We start from the raw sequence: 24,083 nt of genomic DNA, 5'->3' as shown, positions 1-24,083 counted from the left end.
ATGCCAGAACCTAACCTTTCCTGCTCTCTTAATGGAGGGGAGCAGAGGAAGAGAGAAGTTTATGACCACTTTAGCTTATCTTTGTCCTGTTCAGCCAGAAAGGGCTTCTTTTTGCTAAATTATTACTCTTGTCCAGTTGCAATCATGTCTTTCTCTCTGGCTGAAGTCTGTGGATAATCTTGTAAAGTTTGGGCTGGAAGGGGAGAGTGGGGGGGGGGGGGGGGGTCACAAGAGAGTGGGAGAAGAGGCATTGTTTGCATTGCTGAATCTCAGATGCCATGATACCGATCCAACATGAACCTGGAAGGACTTGAAATGATAGCAGTCCTGGTGGTCTTGGTTCTGTTTGTAAAGGTTCTGGAACAGTTTGGACTCTTTGAACCCGTCATTGTAGAAGGTAAAAACATATACTTTTCTGGTTAATTTTTAAATGGCTTTTTAATGATTTTGTCACATACACACATAGACTCTAGTTATCATTTTTCCATTGTTGAGTGTGGTATAATTTTCAGGATCACAAATATATATATGCAATATTTAAGTGAATCAGAGTATCATTGATAGGAAGAAGTTCTTCAGGATGATTGGCAAAAAGTACTTCTAGATATGTTATGAATTTGAATAGTGCTGGAAAACAAACTGACATGCAGAGTGCTAGTAACTTTTTTCCTTTCTGGGAAGAAAAAAAAATAACTTTGCACAGGCATGAACTCTTAAAAACAGATTAAATGGACAAATGCAATATTAATTCTAATGCACAGGGTGCTACAAACTTAGGTTGTATATATTCTTTATTGGTATATGCTTCATGCCAAAGCGAGAGTTGGAAAGTCAGAAAATGAAAGGTGAATGAACAAGGTATATGCATATATTCTGTTATGCCAGAAGCTTAAAGTGGAACAGTGGTTGGTTGTCATTCATTTTTTTCCTTTAAGCAGATTTTAAATAGAAAAAATTTCATATTTACAATGGTACTGAAGTTTAGAGACTTTTTTTTTATTTACAGAGTACAATGATTCAGCTGTGGAGGTGTCAAGCACTTTTGTGCACTATACAAAATTTTTGTGTGCAGTCAAACCATAATACTTCTAAAACTTTGACACAATCTAATGTAGCTACTGAAGGTCATGCAAGGTCATGACTAGCCTATGTTATGCTGTAAGCAGAAAAAATGCCATTTGCCTTCCTTGTTGAGGAATTTAATACAAAATCTAAAGGAATGTTTCACACCTTTTGTTCACTTCTAATGAATCCGGCACTTATCGCCAACTCACCGTGAGAGCCGGTGGTAGTGCCACCTCCACCGTGCACCATTTCCAGCATGACCAGAAATATTTTTTATTTTTACATCTAGGTTAGCGCGGGAGCCCTTACTACCTCCTAAATAGGGCACAATAAGGGCTCCCTCAGGAAGTGGCTGTGTGGCAATTTTGTACTTACCACACAGCCATTTCCATTAAAAAAAAAACACTGCAGTAAAAGGGGCCTCGGTGTGTGGCAAATCCATATGCCAATGCCACTGCAGGGCCCCCTTTTATCGCAGCTTGGTAAAAGGGCCCCTAAGAGACTTACACTTAAGCCAAAGGTTATCCTGACAGATAAACTTTATAAATAGAATATTATAAGAAGCAGGTTAGGTAGCACTTTCAGGCTCATTTTCGAAAGAGAAGGATGCCCATCTTTCGACACAAATCAGAAGATGGGTGTCCTTCTCACAGGGTCGCCCAAATCGGTATAATCGAAAGCCAATTTTGGGCATCTCCAACTGCTTTCCGTTGCGGGGATGACCAAAGTTCATGGGGGCGTGTCGGAGGCATAGCAAAGGCGGGACTTGGGCGTGCCTAACACATGGACGTCCTCGACCCATAGACATATCGGAAAGAGGCTAAACTCACTGTACCAGCAGTATGCATAAATAAAAAGCAAGGGGGATATAAAACCAATAAAATAACAAATAATAATCCATAAACTAACTGGGTAAAAAACATTACTTCAAAAGCTATTCTTAAAAACATGGGAAACATACTCAACAATATACATACAACAGCATCAACTTGTTTTCATAGAATGCAATTATTTCAGTTCTGCTGTATCTCATGGTAGGATGGTATAATAAAGTTTTTCTTGTCATGGATATATGACAAGTTGATAGCTGAAGCCTGCAGGAAGATACATCTTAGTGTTCAAACCTTCAAAAGAACTGTGCTTTTAAGAATAGCACACTTAAGAAGGGCCAGCCCCTATTGGCTTTCACTGCCCAATGCACTATAGCTTCTTTTGGCTGTCCCTGTTGAGCATCAGCTGTGTAAGAGTCAAGTCCCCTGAGGCAGGCTCAGTGCCAAAATATGTTGGGCAATTGATTCAGACATGGACATTCTTAATTGATCACATTGTATGAGAACAAGTTGGTGCTGTTTTATGTACATTGTTGAGTAAGTTTATTGGGCTGCACATACACTAAGCAGCCAGATGATGTCACCAATCCTGCTGTCTACAGAAAACATGTATACATCAGAGGCAGTGCATATGCGTCTTGAGTATGTTCATATTGAGAATACATTTAATTCAACATACAGTAAGTTTATAAGTGCAGTGTCTCTAACCACGTATGAGTGAAGGGCTGTTGAGAATATACCCTGCAAGGAACTTGGCAAGTAGTATGTTTTGTGGTGCGACAATGGGGCTAATTTTCAAAGCACTTAGACTTACAAAATTCCCACACAATTAACCTGAAGTTTATTCTGGGACTAAAACAAGTACCTGCTGCCCCTCATAAAACTCTCTATTTCGAGCCTTAAGATTATACCAGGTCTTTTGCTTAGTTTGGGCTGCCTGCAAGCTATCTCTGACAAAGCCCACAAATTCTCTGCCGCATATATTCTATTACTGGGGCGTCAGAGGTATCAACTTTCCCCTCCCAATGTTCCCTTATTAGGTCAAGGGGCCCTCACCCTCCAGCCATAAAGCAATTCAAATAGGGAGAACCCTGCAGACCCCGAAGGTACTTCTCTGTATGCAAACAGTAGGTAGGGTAAGTATTTTTCTCAGTCTCGGTTTCTTGTTTCTACGAAAGTCTTTAACATGTGCTTTAAAGTACCATTAAATCTCTCCACCAACCCATTAGTTTCAGAGTGATGTGATGTGGTACATACAGATTTCACTCCACAGTGTGCCCACAGATATTTGATCAGCTCACACATAAACTGTGTCACTTGGTCTGAGAGTATTTCTCGTGAATATCTGCCCGGGAAAGTATTTCTAGCAGGACAGTGGCAATTTTCTCTGATTCAATGGAGAATAAGTCCACCACTGTCAATATATATCTTTTCCCAGTCCAGCTAAAGGCCCCACTATATCCATAGCTATTCTTTCAAAGGGCTCACTGATAAAGGGTAAAGATTTCAGGGGAGCTCGGGGGTGATCTTGGGTCTTACTCACTCTTTGGCACGCATCACATGATACTCCCAGCCAATAGAAGTTCTGGGTCAATCTGGTGCGTGTGCATGTCACCCCCTGATGTCCTGCTAGTGGAATGTCGTGTGCAATCTGTAGATTGCCAAGCACACTTTTGATTATCTACAGTGTCTTGCCATTGATCTTGTTATCCATGCCAAATGGAGAACAGTTTTTAACAAGGGCAGTGGAATCAATTCAGTGGGATAAATGTCTCTGTGTAAGGCCTTTTGAATGCAGTCTTGGTTTGCTTTAATATGATAAAACTGGTTGGCCCGTGAGGGTATTACATTACAAATAACGTTAATTTCTCATTTAATATAATTAACAAGCAGTTTGACATGCCTGATGTGGTCAGGGGACTTTGCATAAAAGGCTTACAAAATAAAACTGCCAACGCAGCATTCAACAAAAAGGACAAACATGCAATAGGAAACACTCAGACAAATCACAAAAAATGAAGTGCTGTCTAATCCTGATTGGTATATTTGTTTTATAAAGCAATGCTTTAACCTTTCATCCACAATGGGCTGTTCCCTAAATGAATGCTGTTTAACTAGCAAACACATATCTCTAAATATCAACAGATGTAAAAACTTTGCACAAACTGGCTAATGTTTTAAACCTTTTGCAATGTTTTTTCTTGTTTCCAACCTTGCTCTGGTTTATTTATCACACCATTGTATCTTTTCATCAACCACAGTATACCATGACCAGGAAATAAATTAATAAGCCTAAGAGGGACATGGGATAGGAGGGCATGAAGACTGGTATTAGCACATTTTGCCATAATGTGTGTTAACTACAAAGCAACTGTTACCATAGAAATTTTAACTACAGTTCTAGAGGTTAACAGCTTTCCAAGGTAACAGCCACTGCATTAATGTGTGATAAAATACATTAATATTTCAGCTGCCTCCCCCCCCCCCCCCCACATGCTTACGATGCCCACTATCCACTCCAAAACAAACTACCATTCCCTACAACACTCGATGATTTTATAGACTTTTATCACTCCTTTCAGCCTCTTTTCCAAACTGAAGAGCCCTAACCTCATTATGAGTCACCACCCAGGAAAAGGATCTAGGTATCAGTGTGGGCAATATGTTGAAACCTCTACATACTGTGCCACAGCGGCTAAAAAAAAAGCAAACAGAATTCTTAGGTATTATAGGAAAAGGAATGTTAAATAAAAGAGAAAATATCATTATGCTTCTTTTTCATTTCATAGTGTGATCTCACCTTGAGCACTGTATTCAGTTCTAGTTACCAAATCTGCTAAAAAATTGTAGCAGAATTAGAAAAGTTACAGAGAAGGGTGACCAAAATTATAAAGGGGATGGAGCATCTCTCCTATGAGGAAAGCTAAAGAGGTTAGGGCTCTTCAGCATGGGGAAGACATGGCTGAGGGGGGACATGACAGTTCTGTAAAATGAGTGGAGCAGAAGGAGTAAACACAAATTGGTTGTTTACTGCGGCTTTGTACAACAGCCCCTTAGTGCACAATTAACCTCTGGAATTCTTTGCTGGAAGATGTGGTGAAAGCAGTTAGTGTAGCTGGGTTTAAAAAAGGTTTAAACAGGATCTTGGAGGAAAAGTGAATAAACTATTACTAAGGCAGATCTTGGGGAAGGTCACAGCTTATTCCTGGAGGGTAAGCAGTATGGAATCTAGCTACATTTTTGGATACTGCCAGGTACTTGTGACCTGGATTAACCACTGTAGGAAACAGCAGGGCTGTTGAGAGACACAGCCAGGCCTGGGGCAGAACCGGACTGCCGGGACTGGGACAGAAATGAGCCACCACGTGCCACCCCCCACTCGTGCTGCTGCTCCCTCCTGCCTGCCTGCTCCCTTACCTTTCTGTCTCCGCCTCCAAGGGGGGGCCCGGACCCGGCGCCAGCAAGCCTCTTCCTGCTTGCCTTATCCCACGGTCTGTCATCTCCTGTCATCGGGACCCGGATGATTGCATTAACGCGATATTGCACTAATGCAATCATCCGGGTTCTGGGCGGCATGCAGGAGCAGGAGAGGGCAGACCCAGAAGCAGTCAGGCAGGAAGAAGCTTGCAGGTGCCGGACCCAGGCCTGCCCCCCCCCCCCCCCTTTGAGGCCAGGCCTAGGAATTCCCCCCCCCCCCCCCCCCCTAATTTGGGTTTCCAAGAATAAAGAAAGTAAATATTTTGATAGATCATGCATTATTATTAGCACAACTAAATGGACAAGGCATATCGGGCAATGTTTTGCATTGGTTTAAAGATTTCTTGACAAGTAGATTTTATAGAGTTAAACATGGAGGAGCTCTGTCTAATAGGAAAGCCTACATGTGGGATTCTGTAGGGATCCCCACACTATACCCAATTTTGTTTAATGTTATAATGAGCTATTTTGGGGAAAGATCCTCATAGCTAGGAGTACAACATTATACCTTATTAATACCTATTCTAACAAACTTCTGATATTTGTTAGCTTGCCCAGGATTATTTTGATCGGTGGATAAATGAGATTCCTCTCATTAGAAAGTTAAACAAAGAGAAAACAAAACTTCTTTAGTTTGGCTCAACTTATGATTCAAAACCATTTAGTGCCTCCTTAGAAACACAAGGGCAGTCAGAATCAGACTCATAGAAGTACTCCCCTGGAGTTGTCTGAGTCGCTGCTTGACTTGCATGTCCAACTTTCTGTTCAGGCCTGGGCCAGGGCATCAAGGCACAAGGGATCCCTGGTTCTCCCCCTCCCAATCTGAGGTGCTGGAGATCAACACCACTTTGGTGCAGACAGGCTTCTGTGTTGATATGCTGACCACAAGCATGGACCTCCAGGATGTGCTGGAGCTCCTGAGGAGCCAGTGCCAATGCCCTTGATGCCATAGCTTAGAAGGTGCCCTATCTCTTCCTGGAGCATGGCCCTGATCTGCTCCTCGAGGGCTGCCATTGATGAAGTTTGGTACTCGATTTGGAGTGGTCACATCCTTCAAAGTCACTGGGGCCTTATCGATGACCTGGTATCGCGCCCCATCCAGTTTCTGGGAGGGTGAGAGGCCCTCACATTGGGGGTGCTTCGACGACATCAATGACCTCAATGCTTTGGTGGTCTTGACACATGGTTCGAGGGAGATCAATGCTGATGATTCTTGGCCTCCATCTGACACATAGCATTGGAGTCCCTCAGCATCGACGAGGATGATGACTAACCCGTTCTTGCCCTGGGAGGGGAGGGGGGATCTGAGGATGTCTGATCCCAGTGGCCGCTACTGACATTCACTGTTGTGTGCTGGCATTTGTTCATGTGTGTACCTTTGTTCTCCACCTTGAATAAAGGCAGATTATAAATAATAAATTTAAAATCTAAACCTAATGTTAAAGAAGGTTGAGGCCATCTTGATGTTTATACATTCCTAGTTTCTGATGCAGATCCCAGAGCCGCTGAAACCGATGCCAAAATTGATGTACCGGACTTCTGAGTGCCAAAAATTTATTTGTGCTGCTTTTGGCGCTTTAATACCTCTTCTTGACATCTGTGAAGAGAGTTTACAAGAAGAGGGATTATAATCGGGCCCCAAGCACTGAAGGCACCAATTATGGGTTTCCTTGAGGAAAATGGTCCTGCTGCATTGAGTGACAGGAAAAATTGCTGAGGCAAAGTCAAATGGCTCAGTGGTAAAAAAAAAATTCTCCAACCGAGTGCTCAAGGCCTAAGAGGCCTAGGGAGGTGCAGAAAAAAAATTAAAAAGAACACTGGTCCCGTGTAAAACACTTACACAAAACCGGCAAGATAAATTGCAAACCAAGGTGAAAAAAAATCTCAGATGCAGGGAGAGATAAGAAACACATTCTCACTGTTCTGTGGGAAAAAATGGACCGAGCTGGTCCTGCATGACAGTGGCAGGTGGGAAAACATACACATAAGCACAGGGCTGCTTCCAAAGGCTTTAAGAAAGAACACTTTGGAACGCTTAATACAGTAGGCTCTGTCAGATGATGTCACTCACCAGTAAGAATACCTACATCCAGCTTGTCCTTGGAGAACTTATAGAATACTTTAAGTTATATGCAAATCTCCTGGATCTAGGCTTGGGAATTTATATTAGCTTTAGGGTTGGCCTATCTAAAAACATACATGCATATATACCCATTTGTGCTATGCGTCTAGTTTCCCTTATAGAATACGATCCAAATAGGTGCCCTGTAAACACCTAAATATTGACTCTCTTTATAGAACTGCCCTCCCCCACAAAGTTATTTCTGGGCCTGTAAGTGTTGGCCATCAGAAATCACTATGAGGAAGTGAAGGTGAATTTTCATGATCTTTGCCAGGACGGCAGCTAGTGGCTCAAGCTGCCTTTCCTTTAAATAAAATTCTGAGCTCTGTGATATTATGCAAGGCTATTTCCCTAAGTAAAAGGAGCAATACTCTGACAAAATAACTTAAAACTGAAATATATCTGTGCTCTTTGATTACAACTAAAACTGATTCTGGTGCCCCCCCCCCCCCCCCCCCATTTACTTCTTTTTCCTTCTGCATTCATTCTATCTGCCCTTCCCCTGAGAGAGCCTGTGTTATTCCTCATGAATAATATATATTGGAGCATCTATCTAGTCATTCTGTTTACAGCACTGTCTGTGAGCACAGCAGCAATAGAAACGGAAGTCTGTCTGGAGGCCTCCAGAGGAAATCTGATTATGAGTAAGGAAAGGGGGTAAAGCAAAAGAGAAACAAAAATACCCCAGAGAAAATGAATATTGAAAAGTCACTCTGTTCTAGCCTCTGGACTATACTGTCCCTACGACTGTGATCTTAGGTCAAGGGAACTGACAACTCTCTATTACTCAAAACAATTTATTGCTAATCTGTTTTTTTAATATAACTCTGCAAGAAATAGTACTTCTTTAAATGAGAAATAAAGCACCAAAACAATATATTGAGTAAAGCACTAATTATCGAACTTGTCCTGCTGGAGCACCAGCCAGTCAGGCTTTCAGGATATCTACAATAAATATGAATAAGCTAAATTTGCATTCAATGGATGCAATATATGTAAATCTATTTCATACTTATTTGTAGTGTACATATTATGGAACTCTATTGCCTTGATGGCTTGGCTGGGGTCAGTTTGCTGGAGGGGTGCACTTTTTCTCTTTTTTACTTGATTGATATATTTCTTTTTCTTGTTTTATTATGTTATTTTATGATTATAAACTGTTTTGTTGGACTAATTTGCCAGAAAGGTGGTGTATCAAACAATAAACGAAACTAGTGGATATCCTGAAAACCTGACTGGCTGATGCATCCCATGGTTAGTTTGGAAACTACTCAAGTACAGAATCTAATATGTTGGTATAAAATTATTATTATTTTTATTATTTGTTAAATTTGTATCCCACATTTTCTCACCTTTTGCAGGCTCAATGTGGCTTACATGGAACAATAGAGAGGGCGGCATAATTGTTGTAGATCATGCAGATATGCTAAATTGCTTTTCAGACAGTATACAGTGAGCAACAGCCATTTAACATATTAGGTGTAAAATGGGAAATCTGTCCGACAGGTGGTCTCTATTTTCAGAAGTACGCAAAATGAAAGATCAGAGAGCTAACCACTGGGCACTTCTCACTGCAATCTGTGCACTTGGGAGTCAATTTACAAATGGTCTGCCTATGAAAGTTTGGGGCCCTTTTACAAAGCTGCAGTAAGCACTAATGTGTGCTTACCGCAGCAAAAAATGGCGTACCACAGGGAGCGCTGAGGCATGCTACCCAGGTGCTAAAAAATAAAATCTCTTTTTTGGTGCATGGGGCATGTCCAGGGGCAGAGATTGGGCATTGCCACATGCTAACCAATTAGCACCTTTAAAAAAGGAGACTATGATAAAATGAGAAGAACGGTGAAAAAAAACCTAGAGGAACGGCTTCAAGGGCCAAAAATTTACATCAGGTGTGGATGCTGTTCAAAAACACCATTCTGGAAGTCCAAGCCAAATATATTCCACATATTAAAAAAGGAGGACGGAAGACCAAGCGGCTGCCGGCATGGTTAAAAAGTGAGGTAAAGGAAACTATTAGAGCTAAAAGAAAATCCTTCAGAAAATGGAAGAAGGAACCAACTGAAAATAATAAGAAACAGCATAAGGAATGTCAAGTCAAATGCAAAGCGCTGATAAGGAAGGCAAAGAGGGTCTTTGAAAAAAAGATTGAATTGGAGGGAAAAACACATAGTAAAAACGGCAGGAAGCCGGCAAAAGAATCGGTTGGACCGCTAGATGACAGAGGGGTAAAAGGGGCGATCAGGGAAGACAAAGCCATAGTGGAGAGATTAAATGAATTCTTTGCTTCGGTATTCACTGAGGAGAGAGATACCAGTGTCAGAAATGGTATTCAAAGCTGATGAGTCGGAGAAACTGAATGAAATCTCTGTTGACCTAGAGGATGTAATGGGCAATTTGACAAATTGAAGAGTAGCAAATCTCCTGGACTGGATGGTATTCATCCCAGAGTACTGATAGAACTGAAAAATGAACTTGCAAAACTATTGTTAGTAATATGTAATTTATCCTTAAAATCGAGCGTGGTACCGGAAGATTGGAGGGCGGCCAATGTAACGCCAATTTTTTAAAAAGGTTCCAGGGGAGATCCGGGAAATTATAGACCGGTGAGTCTTACATCGGTGCTGGGCAAAATGGTAGAGGCTATCATAAAGAACAAAATTACAGAGCATATTCAAAAGCATGGATTAATGCGACAAAGCCAACATGGATTTAGTGAAGGGAAATCTTGCCTCACCAATCTATTTCATTTCTTTGAAGGGGTGAAAAACATGTGGATAAAGGTTAGCATCTGGATTTTCAGAAGGTGTTTGACAAAGTACCTCATGAAAGACTCCAGAGGAAATTGGAGAGTCATGGGATAGGATGTAGTGTTCTATTGTGGATTAAAAACTGGTTAAAAGATAGAAAACAGAGAGTAGGGTTAAATGGTCAGTATTTTCAATGGAGAAGGGTAGTTAGTGCAGTTCCCCAGGGGTCTGTGCTGGGACAGCTGCTTTTTAACATTTATAAATGACCTAGAGATGGGGGTAACTAGTGAGGTAATTACATTTGCTGATGACACAAAGTTATTCAAAGTCATTAAATTGCGGGAGGATTGTGAAAAATTACAAGAGGACCTTACGAGATTGGGAGACTGGGCGTCTAAATGGCAGGTGACGTTTAATGTGAGCAAGTGCAAAGTGATGCATGTGGGAAAGAGGAACCCCAATTATAGCTACATTATGCAAGGTTCCACGTTAGAAGTCACCGACCAAGAAAGGGATCTAGGTGTCGTCATTGATGATACGTTGAAACCTTCTGTTTAGTGTGTTAGAGTGCTGCGGCAGCTAAGAAAGCAAACAGAATGTTAGGTATTATTAGGAAAGGAATGGAAAACAAAAATGAGGACATTATAATGACTTGGTATTGCTCCATGGTGCGACCGCATCTTGAATATTGTGCTCAATTCTGGTCGCCGCATCTCAAAATGATATAGTGGAATTAGAAAAGGTGCAGAGAAAGGGTGACAAAAATAATAAAGGGGATGGGATGACTTCCCTATGAGGAAAGCCTAAAGTGGCTGGGGCACTTCAGCTTGGAGAAAAGGCGGCTGAGGGGAGATATGATAGAGGTCTATAAAATAATGAGTGGAGTGGAACGTGTAGATGTGATGTGTCTGTTTATGCTTTCCAAAAATACTAGGATTAGTGGGCATGCGATGAAGCTACAGTAGTAAATTTAAAACAAATTAGAGAAAATTTTTCTTCACTAAATGTGAAATTCAACTCTGGAATTCATTGCCAGAAAATGTGGTAAAAGCGGTTAGCTTAGCAGAGTTTAAAAAAGGTTTGGCCAGCTTCCTAAAGGGAAAGTCCATAGACCATTATTAAATTGGACTTGGGGAAAATATTTCTGGGATAAGCAGCATAAAATGTTTTGTACTTTTTGGGGGATCTTGCCAGGTATTTGTGACCTGGATTGGCCACTGTTGGAAAAAGGATGCTGGGCTTGATGGACCTTTGGTCTGTCCCAGTATGGCAATACTTATGTACTTAGCACATGCTTAGGGCATAAGCCCTTACCACCTACATAATGGGTGGTGGTATGGGCTCACATGCTAATCTGTTTTAATGGCCACATGCTAAATGGCAAAATTAGCAAGTGACCATTAATACAAAAAATTGGAATTTTGGCCATTTTACCCCAGTGGTAAAAATTTATTTATTTGTTACATTTGTATCCCACATTTTCCCACCTATTTGCAGACTCAATGTGGCTTACATAGTACCTTAGTGGCGATCGCCAGTTTCGGTAGAACAAATACAAGGTGATATAGTAGTAGAGTAAAAGTTCATGTGTGACAGACACGTTGGGGAATCATAAGGAGGAGGTTAAGTTATGTCCAATATGAGCTTTGGTTTCATTATGTTGCAAGGTTCAGGCGTTTAAGTTGGATCGTTATGGTATGCCTTTTTGAACAGGTTGGTTTTCAGTAATTTCCAGAAGCTTAGGTGGTCATATGTTGTTTTCACGGCGGTCGGTAATGCGTTCCATAATTGCGTGCTTATATATGAGAAGCTGGAGGCATAGGTTGATTTGTATCTGAGACCTTTGCAGCTTGGGTGGTGGAGATTTATGTATGTTCGTGCAGATCGTGTTGTGTTTCTGGTTGGTAGGTCTATAAGGTCTGTCATGTAACTTGGGGCTTCGCCGTATATAGTTTTATGGACCAGGGTGTAGATTTTAAATGCAATACGTTCTTTGATTGGAAGCCAATGCAGTTTTTCTCGAAGGGGTTTGGCGCTTTCGAATCTCGGTTTTCCGAATATAACCCTGGCTGCTGTGTTTTGAGCAGTTTGGAGTTTCTTTATAAGTTGTTCTTTGCATCCCGCATAGATTCCGTTGCAGTAGTCTAGATGCCTTAGTACCATAGATTGTACTAATTTGCAAAATATTTCTCTCGGGAAGAAAGGTTTCACTCGTTTGAGTTTCCACATTGAGTGGAACATTTTCTTTGTTGTTGATTACACTTGATTCTCTAGTGTTAGGTTTTGGTCGATTATAACTCCGAGAATTTTCAGATTATCTGAGATAGGTAGAGTATGGTCTGGGGTGGCTATATTGGTTGGTTGGTTTGTTTGTGTTGTATTGGGAAGAAAGGATGAGACTGTGGTTTTTCTGTGTTAAGTTTGAATTGAAATGCATCAGCCCATGAGTCCATGATGTTTAAGCTGAGTTTGATTTTGTTGGTGATTTCCGCTAGATCATGTTTGTAGGGGATGTATATTGTGACATCATCTGCATGTTTAATAGTATTTTGTGATTTACCACGTCGAACGCACTAGACATGTCGAATTGCAGGAGAAGAACGTTCTTGCCTGTTGCAATTTCATGTTTAAATTTGGCTAATAGAGTAATTAGTACTGTTTTAGTGCTGTGGGAGGAACAAAATCCTGATTGTGATTCGTGTAATAATGAGAATTTGTTTATGTAGTCGGTAATTTGCTTGGTTACCAGGCTTTCCATCAGTTTGACTGCCAGTGGTGTTGCGTATTTGTAGCTTCTTTGTGTTTGTTTCCATGCGTTGAGTGTTTGTGCGTCTTTTAGTTTTTTCCATGCTCGTTCTAGTTTTCTGGATTGTGTTTTTAGTTTTTTCAGTTCTTCATTGTACCATGGTATCGAGTTATGTCTGCGTGAGGTTCTTGTTTGTAGGGGTGCTATTTTGTCTAATATGCTTTTGCATCTTTTGTCCCACTCTGAGAGAGAATATGTTGTGTCCATTTGTGCTGTCCAATCATTATTGTATATCTGTTGCCAGAATGTTACTGGGTCTATTTGGCCTCTTGTACTGTATTTTATCTGTTCTTGTTTGCTGTGAAAACTCTTTTTCCGCCATTGTAGGGATAGGTTTAGTTTGAAGTGGTCTGACCATGGTGTGTTTGACCATTGAGTATTTGTTATTGTTATGTTCTGGTCTGTGGACAGTTTGTGCAAGATAAGGTCGAGTGTGTGCCCTTTGACATGGGTTGCTTGCATAGGCGTAGTTTGACTGTTTCATTTGGGGGGGGGGGGCAAAGAATGGGCGGAGCATATTAGCATATCATTTGCATATATACATATGCAAATTAATATGCTAATATGGAGGAAGGAATTGAAATTTACAGGCAAAATATCACAGATGCACATTTCATAAAGCTGACATTTCAATTAATAAATTATGAATAAAATACTTTTATCTACCTTTGTTGTCTGATCATTTAGTTTTTCTATTCGCTTTGGTCCCAGTGTCTTCTGTTTTATGCAGTGTCTTCTTTCCAGTAGGCTTTCCTCTGCTCCCCACCCTCCCAGTCCCATCCATCTCTTGCTCCTTCCCTCTGCTCCCCACCCCTCCCAGTCCCATCCATCTTCTGTTCCTTCCCTCTGCTCACCATCCCTCCGTCCCATCCATCTCTTGCTCCTTCCCTCTGCTCCCCACCCCACCCAGTCACAACCATCTCTTGCTCCTTCCCTCTGCTCCCCACCCCTCCCAGTCCCATCCATCTTCTGTTCCTTCCCTCTGCTCACCATCCCTCCGTCCCATCCATCTTCTGCTCCTTCCCTCTGCTGTGCCCGACCTCTCCCAATCCCATCCATCTCCTGGTCCATCCCTCTGCTCCCCACCCCTCCCAGTCCCATCCATCTCTTGCTCCTTCCCTCTGCTCCCCACCCCTCCCAGTCCCAACCATCTCTTGCTCCTTCCCTCTGCTCCCCACCCCTCCCAGTCCCATCCATCTTCTGTTCCTTCCCTCTGCTCACCATCCCTCCGTCCCATCCATCTTCTGCTCCTTCCCTCTGCTGTGCCTGACCTCTCCCAATCCCATCCATCTCCTGGTCCATCCCTCTGCTCCCCACCCCTCCCAGTCCCATCCATCTCTTGCTCCTTCCCTCTGCTCCCCACCCCTCCCAGTACCATCCATTTTCCCTCTGCTCCCCACCCCTGCGAGGTCCAAGATCGTGACTCCGTTTACCCCCTCTCTTCCTCCCTCCCTCCGGCGCAGGCAACAGTCTTCAGCTTTTTCAGCGTTCCTGGCAGCAGTAGCGATGTACACGCTGCCTTCGGTCTGCCCCAGAAGCCTTCTCTTCAAGTTCCTGTTCCCACCTATGCGGGAACAGGAACTTGAAGAGAAGGCTTTGGGGCAGAGCCGAAGGCAGCGTGTACATCGCTACCGCTGCCAGGAACGCTGAAAAAGACTGCTGCCTGCGCCGGAGGGAGGGAGGAAGAGAGAGGGGTAGACAGACACGCTCCTCTCCGTCTGCTTGGCTTCCCTGCCCTCTCTGTCTGCGTCCTGCCTTCCTCTGACGTCAGAGGAAGGCGGGACGCAGACAGAGAGGGCAGGGAAGCCAAGCAGATGGAGAGGAGCGCGTGCCTGCATGTGGTTTTTTTTTTTAACTAATGGCGCGGCGGTGCCTCGTCCTCGTTTGGGGGGGCATTGCCCCCCCTCGCCCCCCCAGTCTACGCCTATGGTTGCTTGGTTGTGTAGCCATTTAAGATCCCATGAGTGGAGGAATTCTTTGCATTCACGTGTGTTTGATGAGTTTGGTGTGTTTGATGAGTTTGGGTATTCGAGGTGGAGGTTGATGTCTCCCAGTATTAATATATTGGAGTTGGTTACTCAGGAGTTTGATATGAAGTCCATGAAGTGTGATTGGCATTCATTCCAATTGCCTGGTGGTCGATAAAGCAGGACACAGTTTAGGTGGCTAAGCAGGGTAGTGTGCTGTATTCTAATTGAGGCGATTTCAAGCTGGAATGTTATGGACTTGGCATTGGTTACGATGGTGAAGTGGGATTGATGGATTAGTGCTATGCCTCCACCTCTCTTTTCCTTTCTGGTCCAGTGAGTGATTTTGTATCCCGGGGGGGGGGGGGGAGCATAGATCTAGGATTTTTGGGTCCTTTTGGTCACGGATCCAGGTTTCTGTGATGAACAGCAGGTCAAGGTTTTCAGATGTGATCCGATCTGTTATTATTGCCGCTTTATTTACTACGGGTCTGGCATTGATGTAGCCCAATTGAATTTTTTGGTAGGGGTCATCCGTGTTTGGTGTTATGTGGATTTTCGTCAGTTGTCATTGCTTTGTTGGTGCGAGTTTGGTGTGACCTTTCTTTCCCTTGTATTGAGGTTGTCCGCATGGTTGAAGGATAGGAAACAGAGAGTGGGGTTAAATGGACAGTATTCACAATGGAGAAGGGTAGTTAGTGGGGTTCCTCAGGGGTCTGTGCTAGAACCGCTGCCTTTTAATATATTTATAAATGATTTAGAGATGGGAGTAACTAGCGAGGTAATTAAATTTGCTGATGACACAAAGTTATTCAAAGTTGTTAACTCGCGACAGGATTGTGAAAAATTACAGAAGGACCTTACGAGACTGGGAGACTGGGCGGCTAAATGGCTGATGATGTTTAATGTGGGCAAGTGCAAGGTGATGCATGTGGGAAAAAAGAACCCGAATTATAGCTACGTCATGCAAGGTTCCACGTTAGGAGTTACGGACCAAGAAAGGGATCTGGGTGTCGTCGTCGATAATACACTGAAACCTTCTTGCTCAGTGTGCTTCTGCGGCTAGGAAAGCGAATAGAATGTTGGGCATTATTAGGAAAGGTATGGAAAACAGGTGTGAGGATGTTATAATGCCGTTGTATCGCTCCATGGTGCGACCACAACTTGCGTATTGTGTTCAATTCTGGTCGCCGCATCTCAAGAAAGAATTGGAAAAGGTGCAGCGAAGGGCGACTAAAATGATAGCTGGGATGGGATGACTTCCCTATGAAGAAAGACTAAGGAGGCTAGGGCTTTTCAGCTTGGAGAAGAGACAGCTGAGGGGAGACCTGATAGAGGTATATAAAATAATGGAGTGGAACAGGTGGATGTGAAGCGTCTGTTCATGCTTTCCAAAAATACTAGGACTAGGGGGCATGCGATTAAACTCTGGAATTTGTTTCTGGAGAATGTGGTGAAGGCGGTTAGCTTGGCAGAGTTTAAAAAGGGGTTAGACGGTTTCCTAAAGGACAAGTCCATAAACCACTATTAAATGGACTTGGGAAAAATCCACAATTCCAGGAATAACGTGTATAGAATGTTTGTACGTTTGGGAAGCTTGCCAGGTGCCCTTGACCTGGATTGGCCACTGTCGTGGACAGGATGCTGGTCTCGATGGACCCTTGGTATTTTCCCAGTGTGGCATTACTTATGTGTTCTTACTTTGTTTTGGTTGTTGTCATTTTGGTGAGGTGTCACGTAACTGGCCATTCTTTGGTGGTTGTGTATTGTGGGTATGATGTTGTTTTCAGTGAGTGGGGTGGTTAGTATTAGGTGGATCAAGGATATGGAGCAGATTATTAGGAGCAGGTTGCTGGTGTTCATTATGATGTCAGTTCACTTAGTGTTGCTAGTGGGCCGTGTTTGAAAGTTGTGTGGTAGGACTATGTTCTTTGGGTTGTGATCTTTCCTGTAACCCAGGGAGTATTACATCTAAGAACATTAGATATTTTCCTTTCTCAAGGGGGTACACAATCTAAGCTTCTAGCTTTGGGGCAATGGAGGGTTAAATGACTTACCCAATATCACTGGGACTTAAATTGTGTTGTAGGACTATGTTCTTTGGGTTATGATCTTTCCTGTAACCCAGGGAGTATTACATCTAAGAACAGTAGATATTTTCCTTTCTCAAGGGGGTACACAATCTAAGCTTCTAGCTTTGGGGCAGTGGAGGGTTAAATTACTTACCCAATATCACTGGGAGCTACACTGGGACTTAAATTAGTTTTCCTTATTTTCGGCAAAATTTTTTAGTGTGATTCTTCATACCATTCCAGGGAAAGGTTCAGCGATTGGTCCCTCTCTGTGTGCATAAGAACATACCGATTCGGCTCACTTTGGTGTTTTCAGAGTTATATTGCAGAGTAGTAGGTTCAGCTCTGATCGTTACCTGCCGTTGCTGGTCTCCAAACCGGTGGCTCTCCCGCCACCCGGTGCTAACCTCTCTCCACCTGACAGCTTCCGCTGATCATCACTCTCACTCTCCGCGCCACCAGGCTAGGAGCTCAACCGTTCGTCGCCCATTGCCCATCGTTCTCCGACCAGCGCTGCTCCAACCGTTTCAGCGCTCGAGCGTGGTCCGGAGTTCACACGGCCTCAGCAAGGTACTGCACGCTGCTCCTGGGTATGGAAGATCGGATGAGGTGGTCCCGAGAGCCGATAGGAGACAGCCCCTGTTTGGGGTTGGTGGGGCCGCTGGGAAACAGAAGTGCCCCGCCGGCACTACACCGAGCCCCACAGCCCTTCTGACTTCGAGCCGCTTGGGGACTGGAGGGCCTCAGTTAAGAAGCTGAAGAGTTGAGGAGAGGGGATGTGGGACCATATTCTCCCCGATTCACAGCCTGGTAGGTTGGTGTAGCCGTGTGGTTTGATCCCCAGCTCTGGTCGGGCTCGGATGCGGTGCGTCCGGTTCGGTCCTCCTGCCGGCGATACCATGGCATGGGTGGGATTCTGATCTCCGGTCAGCGCTCCTCATGCTGTGTAGTGTTGCTGCTGGGCCGGTCGTGCCAGGACGCTGGTGGGATGCTGATCTCCGGTCCGGGGTTGCGCCACGGCTCCAAGGCTGGGATACAGCCACGGTCGGCACTCCTCGTCGACCTCGTGGACTCGTCGACCCATCTGGGGAGGGTGCTCATGGGACACGCGGGCGTTCCTGATTTGGCGTTTTCCCTCCTGGTCCCAGGCAATCTCGTCTCGTTATCAGCCGTATTCCAACCGGGGTCTCCGGAGCCAGGAGCTCCCGTCCCTCTAGTCGGTGACCATTTTATACAATGATCTTAGCGAGCGGGAATGACCCGCGTAAGAGTACACCAAGACTACTTTATACCTTTGTTTGGTAAATGATCCCTTTTGAATGTTAGGTGGCTTGGATGGTCCCCATTAAAAACTGCATTGAGATGAATGGCTAACTTTAGCTCTTGAAAAATCAAGCAGCCCCAGGAGCAGGATTAAAGGTGTGCTTTACAAAGCTGCGCTACCGATTCTCGGTGCGGCAAATGAGAGGAAGCCCATTCAGTTCCTATGGGCTTCCTCTCATTTGCCACATGGGAATTACTAGCACGTCTTTGTAAAAGAGGCCATAAATGCCCAGTTGTACTGCAGCTTTGAAAAAGGACCCCTAAATACACCTGTTCTGATTCAAAGTGAGCATATGTATATAAATAAATCATGCTCACAAATTCATAAAAAGTAATAGATCCAGGTGATGTGGTTAAAATATCTGCAATGCTACATTGTCAAACTATAGTAAAACCAATTCCGTAGGAATTAATCTATTAATCGAAATATATCATTTTATGACCAAAGGTGCATATAAAAAGTTCTCAGTGCATATTGCTGAGCTATAGGAAATCAGCCAGTATCCATTTTGTAGGTGATATAATTGGCTCATGCACTATCCCTGCACTAACCAGTTAGCACAGAGTAATATTTAGGAGCCCTTTTACAAAGTGGCGGTAAGCCCAATGCAGGCTTACTGCTCGCTAAAAGAGAAGTACCACTGGGCTACCACAGCAGCCCGGTGGTAGTTCCAACCCCAGTGCACGCCATTTACAGCGCTACAAAAATATTGGGGGCCCTTTTACTAAGCCATGGTAAAAAGTGGCCTGCGGCAGTGCGAGTGCATCTTTTGGGCACACGCCAGGCCAGCTTTGACTTAGTGGTAAGGTTTCACACACTACCTGGGTGGTAGGCATGCAGCGCATGACTACTGCTGTTTACCACTGGGTAAGCGCCATTTTGTAGAAAATAGAAAATATTTTCTACCGCGTGTTTTTGGCATGTGCTGGACTTGCGTAGGCTCTTACGTGCCTTTGTAAAATGGCCCCTAAAACACTGTCTGGTTAGCTCAGGAATACCCACTCTCTGCCTATGACATGCCCCCTCCAAAAAAATTAGAAATATTTTTTAGCACGTACACATGTCAGAGTTACCAGAGGATGCCTGAGCGTGTCCTGTGGTACTTCATTTTTGTCTGTGTTAGGTGCACATTAGGGCCTAATGCAGCTTAATAATAGGCCCCTTAAATTGTTAGAGCCCAATAAACATTCTTTGGTATACATTTCATTTAAAAGCATTTCATAAACTTACTAGCCACTGTGTTGCAGTCAAACGTACATGTTTATTTTTGAAACCTTTTTGGGCCATCTTGCCAATGAGTGAGAATTATTGTATCATAAATGATTAAACCAACAGATCGCTGTAGTAATGCAAACATTACCGTAAAGCTGAAACTACCATTACATTTTTTTCATTTTCAAAAGCTAATATAGTCTGCTTCAAGTCCTTAAAGACAAACAAAACCCATCCTAATATATAGATGAAAAATCACCCAGAGATATGACCATTGAAAATATTGAAAGTAATATGACAGAGATGTTGATATCACACAGATACGTTCAATTGAATATGAATATGATATATGAATTTGATCAATTTTCTGCAGAATTCAAGCAACTTTAAAAACATAATTGTCACATAAACTACACACAACCAAGACCTTAAAAAATTGTCAAATTAGGTCAAACCTAAAATACTTTCCCACGTGCTAAGCCCATTTTTAATCTGGCTCCAAAATAGGCCTTTTTTCTTTCTTCCCATGCTAATTTTTCCATTAGTGCATGAAACCTGTCAAATTATTATCGTGGGAGCACATACTGCCTAATATTTAAGAGGTACTAAGGGCTTCCACGTCAAGTCTGTGTTTTCCAGTTAGCGCACGCTAATGCAAACGTTTCCATGACTGTTCCCCACCCATGTCATGCCACCTCCCAAAAACATTAACAAAAAAAATGCACAATTAGTGTATGCTGAAAGGCAAATTACCACAAAATGCTTTAATACCTTTGTGGTAAGCCTTTTTTTCCCCAAACATTAAGCGCACGTTAGCATTTATCATGGTTTAGTAAATGGGCCCCTTTACTAATGTCTGGAAATCAGGAAAAAAAAAGCCAAATGAAAAGGAACAGAAAATAAAATTTGCCCTGTGCACTTCCCTATAAAATACTAATTTTTTCAGCTTTGAAAAAGGAATTTGCTTGACCTCTTTGACAGTCATTTCCTTTCTAGATTCAGCTTTAGTTTATATAATATTTTGTTGGACCTGCCCTTCATCCCAATCAGTTGATCTCTACTATTTGATGCTATGAGTAGATCTATTTGGATATTTTATGCTATTTTTCTAGAGATAAGGATGATAAATATAGATTGCCAACAGATGGAGAGCTATAAATATACCATTCTTGTATAATGAATATAATGCTTGCATCCTCAGAAAATGTTGTTGAATGTTTGCCATTTTGTCCTTCTCTTGCTCCCCAGGGTCTGTGTTTTATCAGTGTTTGGCCTATCAAATAGAGAGCGGACAAAGTAAAACACAGAAAACCTCCCAAGTCTCAATTTCAGTAATTCGTTAATGATGGCTATGTAGTATTTCCTGTAAACAAAGATCTTATGAAGCACAGATTCTGTGTAAAGTGCTATATTGATTTAAACATAAGAGCATAAGAATAGCCATACTGGGTCAGGCCAATGGTCCATCTAGCCCAATATCCTGCTTCCAACAGTGGTCAATCCAGGTCACAAGTACCTGGCAGAATCCCAATTAGTAGCAACATTCCATGCTACCAATCCAGAAGGAAGCAGTGGCTTCCCCATGTCCATCTCAATAACAGACTATAGACTTTTCCTTCAGAAACTTGTCCAAACCTTTTTTAAACCCAGATATGCTAACTTCTACTCGTTCCATACCACTCAGGATTTTATAGACCTCAATTATATCCCCCCCCCTCAACCATCTCTTTTCCAAGCTAAAGAGCCCTAACCTCTTTAGCATTTCCTCATTTTGTTCGCTCTTCTTTGAACCTTTTCTAATTCCATTATATCTTTTTTGAGATACGGCAACCAGAATTGAATGCAATACTCAAGGTGAGGTCGCACCATGGAGAGATATAGAGGCATTATAATATTCTTGGTTTTATTTTGTATCCCTTTCCTAATAATTCCTAGCATCCTGTTTGCTTTTTTAGCCACCTCTGCACACTGGGCAGAATATTTCAGCGTATTGTCTACAACACCACCTAGCTCTTTTTCTTGAGTGCTTACTCCTAAGATGGACGCCAGCATCAGGTAACTATGATTTGTAATATTCTTCTCATTATGCATCAATTTGCATCTGTCCAGATTAAATTTCATCAGCCATTTGGATGCCCAGGCTTCCAGTTTCCTAAGGTCTTCCTGCAATTTTTCACAATCTACATGTGTTTTGACAACTTTGAATAGTTTTGTGTCATCTGCAGATTTAATCACCTCACTTATTTTTCCATTCTCCAGATCATTTATAAATATGTTAAATAGCACTGGTCCCAGTACAGATCCCTGTGGCACTCCATAATTCACCCTCCTTCATTGAGAAAAATGGCCAATTAACTCTACCCTCTGTTTGCTGTCCAGTAACCAATTCCTAATTGACAGAAGGACATTGCCTCCTATCCCATGACTTTTAATTTTCTCAGGTGTCTCTCATGAGGAACTTTGTCAAAAGCTTTCTGAAAATCCAGATACACTATCAGGCTTATTTTCGAAAGAGATGGACGTCAGATGGACGTCCATTTTTCAACATAAATCTGAACATGGACGTCCATCTCCAAGAGATGTCCAAATTGGTATAATTGAAACCTGATTTTGGACATCTCCAACTACAGTCCATCCAAATTTCAAGGGGGCATGCCAGGGGTGTGTTCAAGACGGAACTTGGGCGTTCCTAAGACATGGCTGTCTTTCAGTGACATTTTGAGCTAGACCTGTTTATATTACAAATTTTTCCAAACAGCACTTTCAAAAGGAAATGATAGACTTTTTTTGTAGAAAATGACCTTTCCTGTTCTGATTTTGGATGTTTTACAAAAAACGTCCAAATTCAGACTTAGATGTCATATCCAAAAATGCCCTCTCTGTGTTTGACTTGCCCAAAGTCTCAAGGAGCAGCAGTGGGAATTGAACCCATTTTGCCCGGATCAAAGCCTGCTGTACTAACCATTAAGCCACTCCTCCTCTGTTTTGGATGTCTTGCATTTGGACATTTTTTGTTTGAAAATGGTCCAAAAACAAGGATGTCCAAATCACAGGACATCCTTGGAATTTTTGAAACAAAAGAGGAACGTCCATCTGTTTTCAAAAATGACTTTCTCCCTTGGACGTCTTTGTAAAACGTCCAAATTCCGACTTAGACGTTTCTTTCGAAAATGCCCCTCTATATCAACTGGCTCACCTTTATCCACATGTTTAGTTACGCCTTCAAAGAAATGAAACAAGACTTCCCTTGGCTGAACCCATGCTGACTCTATCCCATTAAACCTATTAAAGTAATATTGAATTTTACAGTACACAAAAACTGCAGCCCAATATACCTGAATATAACTCACCTTGAATTACTACTACTACTACTTATTATTTCTATTACTACTGGAAAAGTGTGAGCTAAACACAAATAAATAAATAAATAAATAAATGCTGAGTACAACAGAGATTATATCAAGATGGAAGTCATTACTTGTTAAATAGTTAGAGGCCAAGATATGGCACTTTAAAACATAAACATATAGGGAGAGGGGAAAGGGAATGGGACTTGATATACTGCCTTTCTGTGGTTTTTGCAACTACATTCAAAGTGGTTTACATAGTATATGTAGGTACTTATTTGTACCTGGGGCAATGGAGGGTTAAGTGACTTGCTCAGAGTCACAAGGAGCTGCAGTGGGAATTGAACCCAAAGTCCGCTGCACTAACTACTAGGATAGCTAGCTGTTTAAAATTATGTTCATTTTCTGCAGTACTTTTTGAAAATCCACATGTAATTTGAGCAGTCAACCACATAACTGCTTTCAAATATCAACCTCTTATATTTATTAAAGCAATAACCTTTAATAGATAGGATATCTATTACCATGATATATAAGGAGTAATTAGCCCAGCTGTTTTGCAGCATATGGATTTTTAACTCATGTGCTTTACAGCAAACTACCCACTTTGTCTCTCTTTGAAAATTGGCACTGGCAGCTATTAAGTACAAGTGCTAAGAGGATAGCCATGGGTGGACCTGAGCTGGCATTATATCAGGAGGCCATCTATAGTCAGAGTCCAAGATATAATTCAGATAATAAACATGAGACTATCAGGCTTATTTAAGGGCGCCCATCTTTTGACACAAATCGGGAGATGGGTGTCCTTCTCCCAGGGTCACCCAAATCGGCATAATCGATTTTGGGCGTCCTCAACTCCTTTCTGTTGCGGGGATGACCAAAGTTCTCGGGGGGCGTGTCGGAAGCATAGCGAAGGCGGGACTGGGGCGTGCTTAACACATGGGCGTCCTCGGCCGATAATGGAAAAAAGAAGGGCGTCCCTGACACTTGGCCGACTTTACTTGGTCCTTTTTTTTTTACGACCAAGCCACAAAAATGTGCCCTAAATGACCAGGTGACCACCGGAGGGAATCGGGGATGACTTCCCCCTACTCCCCCAGTGGTCACTAAC

The 24,083-nt window shown here is 42.6% G+C and overlaps 1 protein-coding gene across 1 annotated transcript in view; it reads left to right on the top strand.

Annotated features, from left to right (window-relative positions):
- Positions 1 to 294: 294 nt before the first annotated feature.
- Positions 295 to 24,083, top strand: part of KCNIP2 (potassium voltage-gated channel interacting protein 2) — a 259,164-nt gene continuing 235,375 nt past the window's right edge. The window contains 1 exon segment of the mRNA XM_030204787.1: positions 295 to 397. Coding sequence (XP_030060647.1) covers positions 295 to 397 — 103 coding nt within the window.

The sequence above is a fragment of the Microcaecilia unicolor genome, chromosome 5, assembly GCF_901765095.1.
Source record: "Microcaecilia unicolor chromosome 5, aMicUni1.1, whole genome shotgun sequence".
Lineage (NCBI taxonomy): Eukaryota > Metazoa > Chordata > Amphibia > Gymnophiona > Siphonopidae > Microcaecilia > Microcaecilia unicolor.
Note: the sequence above shows the minus strand (reverse complement) of the source record. Positions and strands in the feature narration are given on the sequence as shown.